Raw genomic sequence first — 19,043 nt, forward strand, 5'->3', positions numbered from 1 at the left:
AAAGCCGTGAGTAAAATTCCTAAGTGCATAGCAAATTTACTTGGCGCAGATGCAGTGCGGACATTGCGCATGCGCATTAAGCGGAAAATCGCTGCGATGCGAAGATTTTTACCGAACGAACAACTCGGAATGAGGGCCCATGTGTATAAGGTGCTCTACTGTGTGGCGTAACGTATAGAGAGGGCACTACTGTGTGGTCTAATGTGAATAAAGAGCAATATGTTGTTGTGTAATGTGAATAAGGAGCAATATGGTGTGGTGTAATGTGAATAAGGAGCAATTCAGTATGATATTATGTGAATGAGGGGCACTACTGTGAGAAGTAGCGTATATTTGGTAAATTGGTACTAATGTGTGATGTAATGTGAATAAGGGACACTATCGTATGATAAATTGTGAATAAAGTTGCACTACTATGAGGCATAATTTTGAATTGGGGTTACTATTGTGTGGCCATGCCTCTTGCCAGCAAAAACACATACCTTTTTGGGCTGTACACCGAATGTGCGCACTGTTCTTATTTAAATTACAAGGGGTAGGAAAATAAAAAAAATGACTGCTAAGGGGGGGGGGGGGGGGATGATGGTGCTGGGAAAGGGGTGCAGGGTCAGAGGCGGAACTAGCGGTGGTACTAGGGGGCACCAGCCAAAATCTTGCCTAGGGCATCATATTGGTTAGGGACGGCTCTGCTTGTAGGTGCCCGTGGCGTCCCCCTCTGCTGGGGCTGCCACAGCACCCAGGGCACGTGCCCTGCTTGCCCCATGCTAGTTACACCTCTGGTCACATACCCTAGAAAGCAGAAGGGGAGGAGGACAGAGTGCACGTAGAGGCATAAGGGGATTTGCTCTGTGTACTGATAATACAAAATCAGTTACCCAAGGCGCAAACACACCTGTGTAGCCACTTGGGGATGAAAAGGGCCACTTAACCCTTATACAAATTACAATACACACAGAATCCACAAGTATAAAGCGCTCAGTGCTGTCTCACATAACAATGCTCAATGTCCAAATGAGAAAGTGGATATATACCATTTTTATTGTGAGTGGGGTACGCATTGGATTACTAGAAGATTGATGGTTTTATTCTGAAAGCAGTATAGGAGATATTGCACCATGATCTTTTATTGTTCTTCATTTTATATCACCCTGAGATACACCGAGGAATAGGAGGCTATCCCATATTGGAACAGCGAGACACATTTGAGGAGGAGTCTGTTGGATATTTGGGACTGATCCACTTTCTCATTTGGACATTGAGCATTGTTATGTGAGACAGCACTGAGCGCTTTATACTTGTGGATTCTGTGTGTATTGTGCTCTGTGTACTGGATTGGAGGTGAGAGGATGATCTCTCCCAGATCTGGAGATATCTTGTAAGAAACCATCTGGCGGAGGACTTCAGCAGAAAACAGGAGTGGGTAAAGCAGCTGTACCCTAGGAAATGACAGCCAGAAGAATTCAGCAAACAAGAGTATCTAAAGCAGTGGCATACAGTGCCACCAGGACAATATGTCTGGGTGAGACTGGACATACCGTATCCGCAGAAACTTCCACTGAAGATGTTAAGGTTCTTGCCAAGGTACTAACCACCAGACTTAACCAGGTGATCTTGCTTGTAATCCACCCAGATCAGATGGGATTCATACCTGGTAAATTGACCTCCATTTAACTACGACGGTTGTTTACCCAGTTCCAGGTCTCTCACGGGCTAAGGCTTTTGACTCCTTGGAGTGGCCCTTCCTGTTGGAGACTATGCCATGCTTTGAGATAGGTACCAGATTTATTAAATGGGTTCAGCTCCTATACTCGGCCCAAGATGCTAAGGTGTCCGTTAATGGATACAAGAACAACTAGGGGGTGCTCGTACACAAAGACACCAATTCTATTTATTATTTATTATCAAGCACATTACCAAATATGTAAAAAATAACTCCCGGGAATGGGACAATAAATGTACAAAATAGGTGAACTTTGCTCAAAAACAAGTGAATGAGTTAACATATAAAATGTTACCAACTTTCCAGTTAGGTACTGTATAATGATCAACTGGTCATATACTTATAGTGATCTAGTATTTGTCCACCATTTCGAGTCTCCCAAAAGTCTGGATGGTACTACAGCAGCAGGGATTAATGTATCAAACTGCACAGTACAAATATTACAAAAAACAGGTGTATTGTTCCAGACGGTTATGTGAATAAAAAATGCCCAGTTGGTATTGCTGATAAAAGTGCCCAATTCTGCTCCAGCAGGTAATCTTGACTACTGTATCTCACCTGTAGGTGTGCAGTCTTTCAGCATCTCCGTTCAGTCCCAATGCAGTTACACTACAGTATGTGAGTATGTCCAGCACATGTTCCTGACAAGTGCTAAAGTGAATAATTGTGTCCACACTTGCTGCCAGAAAAAGGATGAATTGCTGCTTGCTTCTTGCAGCACCAAAGTAGGAAGCTGCTGTGTGTAGCTCTGTGCGTAGCATTGCCGACGAGCAATCAAATGGCTTTCCACCTTAGGAAGCACCAGAGTTGAATACCACGTCAAGTGGTCAAATCAAATAAATCTGTTCTCAGCTGGGCAGCCAGTCTCAAAGGTCACGTCAATTCCAGCCAGGTCGGCAAGCAGCAGGCAGGGCCGTCTTTTCATATGGGCTTAATGAGCAGTTGCCCAAGGTCCACAAGAGTACAAGAGCCCTAGGCTGATAGCTGAGGGTTTCCTTTTCCCAGGGGTTCCAGATTTTGGAAATCGTCCCTGGGGTACCGGAGATATCCGACTTCAAAGCAGTGGTCCCCATCCGAGACTATCAATTACTCTTCTGAGCCAGATATCTCAGGTTCTGTCTGACTTAGAGTTTTTCTGAGGGTATACTCCAAAATCTGGGACTCTCCTCTATGGTGGAAACTGGCAGCTTGTCTCTACTATGCCCAAAACCACAGATATCAGCCTTCCAGAAGCTGGTCCCTGCTCCAGCTCCACACGCCTGGTATGCACTTTTATATTTTCGTTGGTGGATTGCTCTGGTTGCTGAACTCTGATCCCCAAGTCCCCAGTATCTCCTGAAAGGTGGGACTCTTTAGTTTTTTTTATTTCCAGTGAAAGCTAAGAAACATATTTCCAGGAACTGGAGATATCTGCAATCAAGCAAGCTGCCCTCCCACTGGAAAATGATGAATATTCAGTCCACTCCACTATCCACCCCATCCCTACATATTAAACACCCGCTACCACCCTGGTAGTAATGTACTGGGGCCCCGTCATTCAGCCCAATACCCCTTCTACAGTTTAGTGTTCTCCCACCCCATCTCCTACCACCTGTACAGTAAAGGAGTAATTAGCAGAAATTACTTCTCCACACCCTACATGCTGAGCGGAAAATAGAACACCCCCTACCACCCTTGAAGTCATGTATCAGGGCCACGTCATTCAGCCCAATGCCCCCGTCTACAGTTTACTGTTCTGCCCCATCTCCCACCATCTGTACAGTAAAGGAGTAATCAGAAATAACTGCTCCAGGTCCTACATGTTGAGTGGAAGATATAACACTCCAACCACCCATGGGATATCAAAGCTGCCGCTGATAACACCTCCCCACCCCTACCGCTAGAAGATGGGTAGGGGCCCCAGTGCATTGCTTTGCCCAGGGATTACACTGCTTTAAAGTCTGCCCTGGCAGCAGGTAGATGTGGGAAAAGGTTCTCCAATCCAAAGGGGAAAGCTCCTGTAACTTCTCGTTTTTGTGTCTTTGTGTACAACAAGAGCCACCTACTGTAGTTACTTCTGTTTCCGTAGTTTTGTGAGAGGAGTGGCTTTCCTAGGTGACTGGCTGATTCTACCAAGACTTTAAGAATAATACTTCTATTGGTGCGAGGATCAATCTTGTGTTTTTTGTCAGTTAATGAATATATTTCCTCCCCCTTCCCTCTGACGGGAAGCAGTTGGCTTCCCGATGGATGGGATCCTGGCGGTCAATATACCGACGCTGGGATCACAAGGGAGGATGCACTGCTGGTGTCTACATACTGACACTGCTCGGGATGCCGGCGTCACATTACTGACAGCCAGCAACCCGATCGTCCTCACAGCGGGACGCGCTGGCGTCCTGCTACAGGGGGAGCGGAGGTTAGGTTTAGACAGGAGAAGGGGAGTTAGCATTAGGGAGCAGGTACGGGAAGAAGGTTAGGGACCTGGGAGGGAAGGGTTAGGTTTAGGCACTTAAAGGGGAAGGTTAGGGTTAGGCACCAAGTGGGGAGGGTTAGGTTTAGGGAGCAGGGAGGGAGGGTTAGGCACATAGAAGGGGAGGGAGCGTTAGGCACCAAGCGGGGAGGGTTAGGTTTAGGCAGCGAGGAGGGAGGGTTAGGCACGTAGATGGGGAGGTTAGGTTTAGGCACCAAGTGGGGAGGATTAGTTTTGGGCAGCGGGGAAGGGAGGGTTAGGGTTAGGCACCACCGGGGAGGGTTAGGGTTAGGTACCCCAAAGGGAGGGTTATGGTAAGGAAAAGGTGAGGGTTAGGGACCTTAATGGGGGGGCTGTCAGGATTCTGATGGATGGGATGCCGCTGTCGCTATACTGAAAGTTGGCATCCCATCCATCGGCAAATCATACTAATCCCCCTCTGACACTTGGCAGGAGACAGGGTTGCCCCTTGTTGTCTGCTCTGTTTGCCCTAGCAATAGTGTCCTTAGTATGTCAGATACAGGCTCACCTTGACATTCAGGGTTTTGAGCTGGGGGTCTAGAAAAGCCAATTATACGCCAATGATAAGTTCTTTTTTTTATTTCTGAATACAACTCCCTTCTATGTCTCTCGCCCTTGATCATTATTAATTAGTTCGGTAATTTCTCATTCCTCACTTTAAACTGGGACAAATCCTCAATTCTTCCTCTCAGAGGCTTGTATCCGTAAGTCCCCTTGTTTCTCTTCCACTGGAATGGGGGGATTTATGTTTTAATATCTGGGTTTCTGGATCTCTAATAGGCCTCAGGATTCTGCAGCTTTGAATGTAGTGCCCACATCAACTTAATTAAGATGGACTACAACCAGAACTATTATACATCTGTCATAATGCCTTGGTTACTTTCCCCCATAAAGTTTCTTGCAAAATAGACATCCTCATCTCCTCCCAAGTCTGGGGTGATCGCCGTGCCCGTCTTCTACAACATGTGCCATGTACACTGGGTGGGCTCACTCTCCCCTATTTGGCTGTATTATTAGCTTCCTAACTGGTTCACTTGTGGTGCTGGCACAGGGGCACGGACCCCTAAGTGGTTCTTGTACTTTGGGTGCATTAGATTGGCCTAGGCCATACCCCTCTACAGGTACTGCTTAACAGTAGGGCAGGTAGTACTAGTATCCCTTTAACAGTTCAAGTTACACAGATCTGGGATCAGCTATTCAGGGCCGGTGTAAGGTTTCTCGCCACCCTAGGCAATACTTCTGCCTACTGCCCCTTCCCGCCCTTCAGGTGAAAGGCCTGCTGCAGCTCTCCCCCACCCCCAGTCTGTTGCATGGCTGCTCTCTTCTCCCCATCTTCCCAGTCTCTGTGGCTGCCTGCTGCTCTCACCCCCCCCCCACTCTGTTAAACGTCTGCTGTTCTAGCCACCCCACCATCTGTGTGTATGCTGCTGCTTATCTCCCCCCCATACTGCTGCTCTTACCCTCCTTCCTTTCAAATGCAGAGAGTGCACTGTGCAGCCACCTTACCAGCAGGCAGTGATGCAGAGTTGGGACTGAGTAGTCTGTGAAAGAGCCTGGAATGAAGAGCAGTGCTGCATGTCACCCATGGTCAAGACTCCAGGGGCTGTCAAAGTTACTGCCTGTGCCAAGTGGAGGCGGAGCTAGAGGCTGCAATACGGGAGCTTGACAGTCACGCTACTGTAAGATAAGAGTACCGGGGGGATTGCGGCGGCTGAGAGAGGTAGGACCACGCTAATTTTTTTAGGTAGCTGCAGCAGGCCGCCCCCTCAGGACCTGGCGCCCCTAGGCAGCTGCCTAAAGCTGCCTAGTGGAAGCTCCGGCCCTGCAGCTACTGCTTTGTGGCACTCCTGGTGACTAAAAAACTATGACAATGAAATATCAAAAAAGAGAGCGTTTAAATAGAATAAATGTTTTTTTTTGTCTCAGACAATTTATTAATATTGTAAAGTATTACAAATATTATAAAACATATATTTAAGAACAATGGATAACGCTGCTGAGGTTAAAGCACAGTATAGCACGTTTTTTGAGAATCACCTAATAAACCAACAGTCAGTCCATATAAATGAATTCCAAGTGTTGATCCACTGAATGCTTGCGGCACACGTTAATAGACTAAGAAAAGTCTCATTAAAGATGTATTTCAAATGCTTTTATAGTAGCTGTAAAGTTGAACTGTGGCCAAAGAGAGTGCTACCACCACCCCATCCACCTGAAGATATGTTTTCTCACCACTGGTTCCAGAGTGGTCTCAGCGAGACCGACGATCAGCACACAGGGTCCGTGATTTTGATGTGGGAGCGGCGGTGACAACTGGATGTATGAGTGGATGGAGGGCGCAGCTCTCTGCCGGACTGCTGACTGGCTGTCACAAGTGCCGCTGGTGGAAAGGCTCAGGCTGTGGCGGTGAATAGGTAGCGTGCAGAAGCTTGGATCAGCAGCGTAGCGGTTCCTTCATACCCCTCTACAGGTACTGCCTAAAAGTAGTACAGGTAGTGCTAGTGTCCCTTTAATAGTTCAAGTTACACAGATTTGGGATCAGCTACTGCTTTGTGGCACTCCTGGTGGCTGTGTGATCTTTCCGTGCTGTAGGCTAGGGAGGCCTGAGGAGGTGGGAAGTGGTGGGAAGTGGTTTCTATCAGTCAATTATACACTTTGGGAGTACTCTAATTGTTGAATCAGCTACAGCTGGAATTTGGTCTGCCTGCCACCCATTTCTACAGATTCCTACAACTCTGTCATGTTCTATCTGCTCAGTTCCTTGATGTCCCCTAATATTCAGGACTCTCACCTTAAAAAGTTTTTGCTCTTATTTGACCATCGTTGGCTAGTGTCCCATTGGTATTCTTTCCTCAGGCCCATCACAGTAAAGATTTGCAGGCCTTAGGGTTAAATGGGAGGCCACGGTGGGTGCCCCACAGGTTGATATGTGGCAAATGGCTCTGGGGTGCCCACGCATATCCACTAGAGATGTGCGATTCAGTTCTTTACAAATCTGAACCCACCAAAAATTTTTGCATTAAAACAAGAGTCCCGGTTGGATATCCTTAGGAGATTTGAACCAAAATGAGTCCCAGTTCAGATCTTCTGATTTTGGAGTGCAAAATGAGATGATCTTAGCTGTTTTTCTCCATTTACAAAACCCAAGATTCAGATTTTAATATACGAATTTATTGCACAAGCAGCGACCATTTTGCCGGTGATTTTTTACTGTGGCTGCAGCTCCGTTGCGGGACTCCGGAAAGGTAAGTAATAAAACATGGGTGCAGTGTGTGCCAGCATGGGTGCAGGGGCCCGTGTGCACCGCACACATTGCACCCAGGGGCTGGCTGGGCAGGGGGGCAGGGTGCCATCTGCCCCCCGGGCCAGTGCAATACAGTGTCCCAGGGCCACTTTTTTACTGCATTCCCTGTGAAAAGCTGGGCCACTTGCTTGAGTCTGCCCCCAGGCTGAAAGTTGCCAGACAGCCCCTGATTGCACCAATTGTAGAAATGCTTATACTGGGAAGCATGAGGCTTTATGCTGGCGCAAGGTTTTAGAGCCTATACCCTGGCACTGTAAAGTGCTCACAGACAACCTCAAATAGGGAGCAATTTAAAATTTGGTGGCTGTGTATTTGCCTGTTTAAATTATACACAAATCGGTCCGATCTTTCCCATGGGAGTTGTGGCTGCTGGATCACAGAAGCCAGAGCAGGAGACTTCAGCAGCGGGCACTGGGAACTTCCTTGGAGCTGCCCCACTGCTGACCAGGACCCCAGCGCTGCCGGACCCAGCACAGTAAGTCAGAGGTTCTCAAACTCGGTCCTCGGGGGCGCACACAGTGCATGTTTTGCAGGTAACCCAGCAGGTGCACAGGTGTATTAATTACTCACTGACACATTTTAAAAGGTCCACAGGTGGAGCTAATTATTTCACTTGCGATTCTGTGAGAAGACCTGCAAAACATGCCCTGTGTGGCCCCCCGAGGACCGAGTTTGAGAACCTCTGCTGTAAGTGAACGCCAGTGTCTGGCGCAATGTGACATGCACAAATGTACAGTATATCCCAAAATAAGTACTGTATTTTCTGACTGCCTCAATAGACATCAAAGCAAGGTTTGGAGAGTCTCCCACATTAATTGGGTGACTTTTGGAGAAATTTGTCCTTTCCCACGTAATCACTAATAAATAAACTTTGTAATTAGAGGTAATAGATTTACAAGAACCCAAACTTTCTTCTACAATCTCATTGTAACTTTCAGTAACATAACCCATCTGGGAACATTTTGGTCACTTCTGTTTATACTAAACTAATTTTCCCGTCCTTGATTAGTCCCTGTAGGAAGCGGCCCATAGGGTGGGATCATTCTTATTACAGTAAACATCACCAACAACAACAAGGTCATTAAGGCGTAACACATTATTAGCAGACAGATTAATCAGTCCTGTGAGAATTAGAATTACTTTTGTACGGCCTGTTTATTTTATTGGGAAGAATATAAATAGGATTTCTCTAACGTCCTAAGTGGATGCTGGGGACTCCGTAAGGACCATGGGGAATAGCGGCTCCGCAGGAGACTGGGCACAACTAAAGAAAGCTTTAGGACTACCTGGTGTGCACTGGCTCCTCCCACTATGACCCTCCTCCAGACCTCAGTTAGATTTCTGTGCCCGGCCGAGCTGGATGCACACTAGGGGCTCTCCTGAGCTCCTAGAGAGAAAGTATATTTTAGGTTTTTTATTTTACAGTGAGATCTGCTGGCAACAGACTCACTGCAGCGAGGGACTAAGGGGAGAAGAAGCGAACCTACCTAACTGGTGGTAGCTTTGGCTTCTTAGGCTACTGGACACCATTAGCTCCAGAGGGATCGACCGCATGGAACCGGCCATTGATGTTCGGTCCCGGAGCCACGCCGCCGGCCCCCTTACAGAGCCAGAAGCAAGAAGAGTCCGGAAAATCGGCGGCAGAAGACATCAGTCTTCACCAAGGTAGCGCACAGCACTGCAGCTGTGCGCCATTGCTCCTCATACACACTTCACACTCCGGTCACTGAGGGTGCTGGGGGGGGGCGCCCTGAGCAGCAATAAAAACACCTTGGTTGGCAAATATATCACAATATATAGCCCCAGAGGCTATATATGTGTGATAAATACCCCTGCCAGAATCCATAAAAAAGCAGGAGAAAAGTCTGCGAAAAAGGGGCGGAGCTATCTCCCTCAGCACACTGGCGCCATTTTCTCTTCACAGTGCAGCTGGAAGACAGCTCCCCAGGCTCTCCCCTGTAGTTTTCAGGCTCAAAGGGTTAAAAAGAGAGGGGGGGCACTAAATTTAGGCGCAATATTGTTTATACAAGCAGCTATTGGGGGGAAAATCACTCAGTTATAGTGTTAATCCCTGCATTATATAGCGCTCTGGTGTGTGCTGGCATACTCTCTCTCTGTCTCCCCAAAGGACTTTGTGGGGTCCTGTCCTCAGTCAGAGCATTCCCTGTGTGTGTGCTGTGTGTCGGTACGGCTGTGTCGACATGTGGGATGAGGAAGGTTACGTGGAGGTGGAGCAGAGGCCGATAAATGGGATGTCGCCCCCTGTGGGGCCGACACCAGAGTGGATGGATAGGTGGAATGTATTAACCGACAATGTCAACTCCTTACATAGAAGGCTGGATGACGTAAAACAGATGTGGGACAGCCGGCTTCTCAGCCCGCGCCTGCCCAGGCGTCTCAAAGGCCATCAGGGGCTCAAAAAAAACGCCCGTTACCTCAGATGGCAGACACAGATGTCGACACGGAGTCTGACTCCAGTGTCGACGAGGTTGAGACATATACACAATCCACTAGGAACATCCGTTACATGATCTCGGCAATGAAAAATGTGTTACGCATTTCTGACATGAACCCAAGTACCACATAAAAGGGGTTTTATTTTTGGGGAGAAAAAGCAGCCAGTGTTTTGTTCCCCCATCAGATGAATGAATGAAGTGTGTAAAAGAGCTTGCTGATAAAAAGCAGGAGGCTATCCTGAAGTCTGTATATACACACACTCAGGTTCTATACTGAGACCTGCAATTGCCTCAGCAAAATAGTGCTGCTGCAGCGTGGTCTGATACCCTGTCAGATGATATAATACCCTAGACAGAGATAATATTTTGCTAACATAGAGCATTTTAAAGACGTCGTCTTATATAGGAAGGATGCACAGAGGGATATTTACTAGAGATGAGCGGGTTCGGTTCCTCGGAATCCGAACCCGCCCGAACTTCATGTTTTTTTTCACGGGTCCGAGCGACTCGGATCTTCCCGCCTTGCTCGGTTAACCCGAGTGCGCCCGAACGTCATCATGACGCTGTCGGATTCTCGCGAGGCTCGGATTCTATCGCGAGACTCGGATTCTATATAAGGAGCCGCGCGTCGCCGCCATTTTCACACGTGCATTGAGATTGATAGGGAGAGGACGTGGCTGGCGTCCTCTCCATTTAGATTAGAAGAGAGAGAGTGAGATTGATTTGAGACAGAGACACTTGATTTACTGGAGCTTAGGAGTACTGTAGAGAGTGCAGAGTTTAGTAGTGACTGACCACAGTGACCACCAGACAGTGCAGTTTTATTTAATATAATCCGTTCTCTGCCTGAAAAAAACGATACACAGTCACAGTGACTCAGTCACATACCATATCTGTGTGCACTGCTCAGCCCAGTGTGCTGCATCATCTATGTATATATCTGACTGTGCTCACACAGCTTATAATTGTGGGGGAGACTGGGGAGCAGTGCCAGTTATAGGTTATAGCAGGAGCCAGGAGTACATATTATTAAAATTAAACAGTGCACACTTTTGCTGCAGGAGTGCCACTGCCAGTGTGACTGACCAGTGACCTGACCACACTGACCACCAGTATAGTTAGTAGTATACTATATTGTGATTGCCTGAAAAAGTTAAACACTCGTCGTGTGACTTGTGTGGTGTTTTTTTTTTTATTCTATAAAAAACTCATTCTGCTGACAGACAGTGTCCAGCAGGTCCGTCATCATTATATAATATATACCTGTCCGGCTGCAGTAGTGATATATATATATATTTTTTATATCATTTATCATCCAGTCGCAGCAGACACAGTACGGTAGTTCACGGCTGTAGCTACCTCTGTGTCGGCACTCGGCAGTCCATCCATAATTGTATACCACCTACCCGTGGTTTTTTTTTCTTTCTTCTTTATACATACATACTACATCTCTTTATCAACCAGTCTATATTAGCAGCAGACACAGTACAGTAGTCCACGGCTGTAGCTACCTCTGTGTCGGCACTCGGCAGTCCGTCCATAATTGTATACCACCTACCCGTGGTTTTTTTTTCTTTCTTCTTTATACATACATACTACATCTCTTTATCAACCAGTCTATATTAGCAGCAGACACAGTACAGTAGTCCACGGCTGTAGCTACCTCTGTGTCAGCACTCGGCAGTCCATCCATAATTGTATACCACCTACCCGTGGTTTTTTTTTCTTTCTTCTTTATACATACATACTACATCTCTTTATCAACCAGTCTATATTAGCAGCAGACACAGTACAGTAGTCCACGGCTGTAGCTACCTCTGTGTCGGCACTCGGCAGTCCATCCATAATTGTATACCACCTACCCGTGGGTTTTTTTTCTTTCTTCTTTATACATACATACTACATCTCTTTATCAACCAGTCTATATTAGCAGCAGACACAGTACAGTAGTCCACGGCTGTAGCTACCTCTGTGTCGGCACTCGGAAGTCCATCCATAATTGTATACTACCTACCCGTGGTTTTTTTTTCTTTCTTCTTTATACATACATACTACATCTCTTTATCAACCAGTCTGTATTAGCAGCAGACACAGTACAGTACGGTAGTCCACGGCTGTAGCTACCTCTGTGTCGGCACTCGGCAGTCCGTCCATAATTGTATACCACCTACCCGTGGTTTTTTTTTCTTTCTTCTTTATACATACATACTACATCTCTTTATCAACCAGTCTATATTAGCAGCAGACACAGTACAGTAGTCCACGGCTGTAGCTACCTCTGTGTCGGCACTCGGCAGTCCGTCCATAATTGTATACCACCTACCCGTGGTTTTTTTTTCTTTCTTCTTTATACATACAAACTACATCTCTTTATCAACCAGTCTATATTAGCAGCAGACACAGTACAGTAGTCCACGGCTGTAGCTACCTCTGTGTCGGCACTCGGCAGTCCATCCATAATTGTATACCACCTAGCCGTGGTTTTTTTTTCTTTCTTCTTTATACATACATACTACATCTCTTTATCAACCAGTCTATATTAGCAGCAGACACAGTACAGTAGTCCACGGCTGTAGCTACCTCTGTGTCGGCACTCGGCAGTCCATCCATAATTGTATACCACCTTCCCGTGGTTTTTTTTTCTTTCTTCTTTATACATACATACTACATCTCTTTATCAACCAGTCTATATTAGCAGCAGACACAGTACAGTAGTCCACGGCTGTAGCTACCTCTGTGTCGGCACTCGGCAGTCCATCCATAATTGTATACTACCTACCCGTGGTTTTTTTTTTATTTCTTCTTTATACATACATACTACATCTCTTTATCAACCAGTCTGTATTAGCAGCAGACACAGTACAGTACGGTAGTCCACGGCTGTAGCTACCTCTGTGTCGGCACTCGGCAGTCCGTCCATAATTGTATACCACCTACCCGTGGTTTTTTTTTCTTTCATCTTTATACATACATACTACATCTCTTTATCAACCAGTCTATATTAGCAGCAGACACAGTACAGTAGTCCACGGCTGTAGCTACCTCTGTGTCGGCACTCGGCAGTCCATCCATAATTGTATACCACCTACCCGTGGTTTTTTTTTCTTTCTTCTTTATACATACATACTACATCTCATTATCAACCAGTCTATATTAGCAGCAGACACAGTACAGTAGTCTACGGCTGTAGCTACCTCTGTGTCGGCACTCGGCAGTCCATCCATAATTGTATACCACCTACCCGTGGGTTTTTTTTCTTTCTTCTTTATACATACATACTACATCTCTTTATCAACCAGTCTATATTAGCAGCAGACACAGTACAGTACGGTAGTCCACGGCTGTAGCTACCTCTGTGTCGGCACTCGGCAGTCCGTCCATAATTGTATACCACCTACCCGTGGTTTTTTTTTCTTTCTTCTTTATACATACATACTACATCTCTTTATCAACCAGTCTATATTAGCAGCAGACACAGTACAGTACGGTAGTCCACGGCTGTAGCTACCTCTGTGTCGGCACTCGGCAGTCCGTCCATAATTGTATACCACCTACCCGTGGTTTTTTTTTCTTTCTTCTTTATACATACATACTACATCTCTTTATTAACCAGTCTATATTAGCAGCAGACACAGTACAGTAGTCCACGGCTGTAGCTACCTCTGTGTCGGCACTCGGCAGTCCATCCATAATTGTATACTAGTATCCATCCATCTCCATTGTTTACCTGAGGTGCCTTTTAGTTGTGCCTATTAAAATATGGAGAACAAAAATGTTGAGGTTCCAAAATTAGGGAAAGATCAAGATCCACTTCCACCTCGTGCTGAAGCTGCTGCCACTAGTCATGGCCGAGACGATGAAATGCCAGCAACGTCGTCTGCCAAGGCCGATGCCCAATGTCATAGTACAGAGCATGTCAAATCCAAAACACCAAATATCAGTAAAAAAAGGACTCCAAAACCTAAAATAAAATTGTCGGAGGAGAAGCGTAAACTTGCCAATATGCCATTTACCACACGGAGTGGCAAGGAACGGCTGAGGCCCTGGCCTATGTTCATGGCTAGTGGTTCAGCTTCACATGAGGATGGAAGCACTCAGCCTCTCGCTAGAAAAATGAAAAGACTCAAGCTGGCAAAAGCAGTAGCACCGCAAAGAACTGTGCGTTCTTCGAAATCCCAAATCCACAAGGAGAGTCCGACTCCAATTGTGTCGGTTGCGATTCCTGACCTTCCCAACACTGGACGTGAAGAGCATGCGCCTACCACCATTTGCACGCCCCCTGCAAGTGATGGAAGGAGCACCCGCAGTCCAGTTCCTAATAGTCAGATTGAAGATGTCAGTGTTGAAGTACACCAGGATGAGGAGGATATGGGTGTTGCTGGCGCTGGGGAGGAAATTGACCAGGAGGATTCTGATGGTGAGGTGGTTTGTTTAAGTCAGGCACCCGGGGAGACACCTGTTGTCCGTGGGAGGAATATGGCCGTTGACATGCCTGGTGAAAATACCAAAAAAATCAGCTCTTCGGTGTGGAAGTATTTCACCAGAAATGCGGACAACGGGTGTCAAGCCGTGTGTTCCCTTTGTCAAGCTGTAATAAGTAGGGGTAAGGACGTTAACCACCTCGGAACATCCTCCCTTATACGTCACCTGCAGCGCATTCATAATAAGTCAGTGACAAGTTCAAAAACTTGGGCCGACAGCGGAAGCAGTCCACTGACCAGTAAATCCCTTCCTCTTGTAACCAAGCTCACGCAAACCACCCCACCAACTCCCTCAGTGTCAATTTCCTCCTTCCCCAGGAATGCCAATAGTCCTGCAGGCCATGTCACTGGCAATTCTGATGATTCCTCTCCTGCCTGGGATTCCTCCGATGCATCCTTGCGTGTAACGCCTACTGCTGCTGGCGCTGCTGTTGTTGCTGCTGGGAGTCGATGGTCATCCCAGAGGGGAAGTCGTAAGACCACTTGTACTACTTCCACCAAGCAATTGACTGTCCAACAGTCCTTTGCGAGGAAGATGAAATATCACAGCAGTCATCCTACTGCAAAGCAGATAACTGAGGCCTTGACATCCTGGGTGGTGAGAAACGTGGTTCCGGTATCCATCATTACTGCAGAGCCAACTAGAGACTTGTTGGAGGTACTGTGTCCCCGGTACCAAATACCATCTAGGTTCCATTTCTCTAGGCAGGTGATACCGAAAATGTACACAGACCTCAGAAAAAGAGTCACCAGTGTCCTAAAAAATGCAGCTGTACCCAATGTCCACTTAACCACGGACATGTGGACAAGTGGAGCAGGGCAGGGTCAGGACTATATGACTGTGACAGCCCACTGGGTAGATGTATGGACTCCCGCCGCAACAACAGCAGCGGCGGCACCAGTAGCAGCATCTCGCAAACGCCAACTCTTTCCTAGGCAGGCTACGCTTTGTATCACCGGTTTCCAGAATACGCACACAGCTGAAAACCTCTTACGGCAACTGAGGAAGATCATCGCGGAATGGCTTACCCCAATTGGACTCTCCTGTGGATTTGTGGCATCGGACAACGCCAGCAATATTGTGTGTGCATTAAATTTGGGCAAATTCCAGCACGTCCCATGTTTTGCACATACCTTGAATTTGGTGGTGCAGAATTTTTTAAAAAACGACAGGGGCGTGCAAGAGATGCTGTCGGTGGCCAGAAGAATTGCGGGACACTTTCGGCGTACAGGCACCACGTACAGAAAACTGGAGCACCACCAAAAACTACTGAACCTGCCCTGCCATCATCTGAAGCAAGAAGTGGTAACGAGGTGGAATTCAACCCTCTATATGCTTCAGAGGTTGGAGGAGCAGCAAAAGGCCATTCAAGCCTATACAATTGAGCACGATATAGGAGGTGGAATGCACCTGTCTCAAGCGCAGTGGAGAATGATTTCAACGTTGTGCAAGGTTCTGATGCCCTTTGAACTTGCCACACGTGAAGTCAGTTCAGACACTGCCAGCCTGAGTCAGGTCATTCCCCTCATCAGGCTTTTGCAGCTGGAGACATTGAAGGAGGAGCTAACACGGAGCGATTCCGCTAGGCATGTGGGACTTGTGGATGGAGCCCTTAATTCGCTTAACAAGGATTCACGGGTGGTCAATCAGTTGAAATCAGAGCACTACATTTTGGCCACCGTGCTCGATCCTAGATTTAAAGCCTACCTTGGATCTCTCTTTCCGGCAGACACAAGTCTGCTGGGGTTGAAAGACCTGCTGGTGAGAAAATTGTCAAGTCAAGCGGAACGCGACCTGTCAACAACATCTCCTCCTTCACATTCTCCCGCAACTGGGGGTGAGAGGAAAAGGCTCAGAATTCCGAGCCCACCCGCTGGCGGTGATGCAGGGCAGTCTGGAGCGACTGCTGATGCTGACATCTGGTCCGGACTGAAGGACCTGACAACGATTACGGACATGTCGTCTACTGTCAATGCATATGATTCTCTCACCATTGAAAGAATGGTGGAGGATTATATGAGTGACCGCATCCAAGTAGGCACGTCACACAGTCCGTACTTATACTGGCAGGAAAAAGAGGCAATTTGGAGGCCCTTGCACAAACTGGCTTTATTCTACCTAAGTTGCCCTCCCACAAGTGTGTACTCCGAAAGAGTGTTTAGTGCCGCCGCTCACCTTGTCAGCAATCGGCGTACGAGGTTACATCCAGAAAATGTGGAGAAGATGATGTTCATTAAAATGAATTATAATCAATTCCTCCGTGGAGACATTCACCAGCAGCAATTGCCTCCACAAAGTACACAGGGTGCTGAGATGGTGGATTCCAGTGGGGACGAATTGATAATCTGTGAGGAGGGGGATGTACACGGTGATATATCGGAGGATGATGATGAGGTGGACATCTTGCCTCTGTAGAGCCAGTTTGTGCAAGGAGAGATTAATTGCTTCTTTTTTGGGGGGGGTCCAAACCAACCCGTCATATCAGTCACAGTCGTGTGGCAGACCCTGTCACTGAAATGATGGGTTGGTTAAAGTGTGCATGTCCTGTTTATACAACATAAGGGTGGGTGGGAGGGCCCAAGGACAATTCCATCTTGCACCTGACAATGCTAAATTCCTATGTCGTATAAACAACCCTTATGAAGCTAAGAACACTGTACGCTGTTTACTTAAGAAATACCGTAATGGTACGCTATTTGCGTAACGATCGCTCAGCCGTAGGCGAGACGCTCAAGCGTCACGTTCGCTCACGGCCCAGCGATCACAGGACACGTTATTGGTTATGTCTAGGGGAAAGATTCGCTATGGCGTAGCATACACTCGAGACCACGAGGAGGTCACCAGCGATGCAGACGCTCACAACACTATACCTTGATATTAAACCTTATACCGACGAAACACACAGAATACCTTTAATGTGAGTACAGGGTGTAAATGCAACTTTGTGTAGCCTGACTACCTACAAAGCTGTTTGAGCGTCACCGACGCTCAAGTGAACACTTAACACTATAGTAAATACACAGATACTGTTTTAGGGTTCCAAAGCCTATTATCTGTATTATATCTAGTATACTTGTAAAAGAGTAACACAGTACAAATGATACACTACAATATAACAAAGACTTCCTAACCAAACACCTAACTAAGGGATAAACTACAATACTATCCTGGCCTAACACAATACAATACAATACTATAAAGTTTAGTCTAGGGGAGTTACGAGAGAGAAGAGAAAATAGAGAGAGAGAAATAGACACAGAGGGAGAGAGAGGAATTGGCTCACAGAAAGACAATGATTACGGAGAGAACTTACGCACAAAGGGTATGATCGCCTGCGCCTCGATATCCAGCTCCCGATTATCAGCAGATAACCGTTGATGAGAGAGTGAGAGCTGGATGTGGTCGGCCTGCCTATTTATGCCCCACACACAATGCAATCTCCTGGTCCTACAATCCTTCAGTTTATTGGACACAGGAATTCGGCCCTGTACTGTAACCAAAGGTCATAGGTTGATTCATACAGGTGGGCTGTGCTGAGTTTAAACGGCTCAGGTGGGTGGGAAACTGGGTTTCCCGCCGCATACCTGAGTATGGGTAAATAATAGAAATGGACATAAACTTCTTATGTTCATAACTATTCGCACGAGCGATTAATACGCTCCAAACCAACACCGGAATATTGCTAATTAAATACTCTTCCGATGGGTACCAAATACTGCTGTATGACTCCTGTTAGACCCTTCGTACAATACAAAGAGGGATTCCTCCGCTCAGGGACATTCTATCTAAACCAAACTTACAGAAACTATTGAGGGGAACATGATCTATAAACGACATTAATTGTGAACTTTTGTAACGAATGAGTCGCACGCTACGATCACATAAACTCTACCGTAAATGCGCATACTGCGCGTGCGAGTGCACGCTATTGCGGGTATGCGCTTCCACGGGAGAGCGTACGCATGCGCAGCACGGACCAGTGTGCGGTGCAAATATGGCAGTGTGCATTGAGACATTTTTCTGACTTCGACAGTCCACCCTTTGGCAGTCAATAATAACTGCCACAAAATATTTAAGGAGAAAAATGTAAGTCAGGGGTTAATTGATTTCCATGGTGGGGAAAGGAGGAAGAATGGAGTAGGTGTGAAGAGAGTATGACCTAGTGAGAAAGCAGGAGCATGTGTGTATGAGTCCATGTTTGGGGGGGTCATGTATCATCGTGCCGTACGTGTGGTAAATCAAGCTTCGAGGTATTGCGAAGTATACATTTGAATTCCTTCTTATCCTGTGGTACAGGTCTGTGGATGGGCTGTCAAACTCTACCGAGCTCATTTCGGCTGTGGTTGTAACACAATGGGGATGCACATTTTAGTTGATGATACATGAATTGGGGGGGGTATGTGGTTGCTGCTATCTGTGCCTGTATTCCCTATCGACTATGTGTGTTATTACCTGAGGGTTGCAGAGATGAAGATAAAGAACACTTACGAAAAATGCAATGATATTCTATGTCAGGTTAATGTACGTTCGTCGATTGAGGTCTTGATTGGTGTCGTTTGATTGCAGTCTTCTTCTTTGTGCTTTTGCTCATAAATCGTGAGTAAAGCA

At 46.7% G+C, this 19,043-nt stretch overlaps 1 protein-coding gene across 1 annotated transcript in view; it reads left to right on the top strand.

Moving 5' to 3' along the window:
- The first annotated feature begins 1,443 nt into the window (after positions 1–1,443).
- LOC134989305 (olfactory receptor 6N1-like) overlaps positions 1,444–19,043 on the top strand; it is a 54,482-nt gene continuing 36,882 nt past the window's right edge. The window contains exon 1 of the mRNA XM_063950601.1: positions 1,444–1,581. Within this exon, the coding sequence (XP_063806671.1) occupies positions 1,444–1,581 (138 nt within the window). The remainder of the gene's footprint in view (positions 1,582–19,043) is intronic.

The sequence above is a fragment of the Pseudophryne corroboree genome, chromosome 2 (genome assembly GCF_028390025.1).
Source record: "Pseudophryne corroboree isolate aPseCor3 chromosome 2, aPseCor3.hap2, whole genome shotgun sequence".
NCBI classification, from domain to species: Eukaryota; Metazoa; Chordata; class Amphibia; order Anura; family Myobatrachidae; genus Pseudophryne; species Pseudophryne corroboree.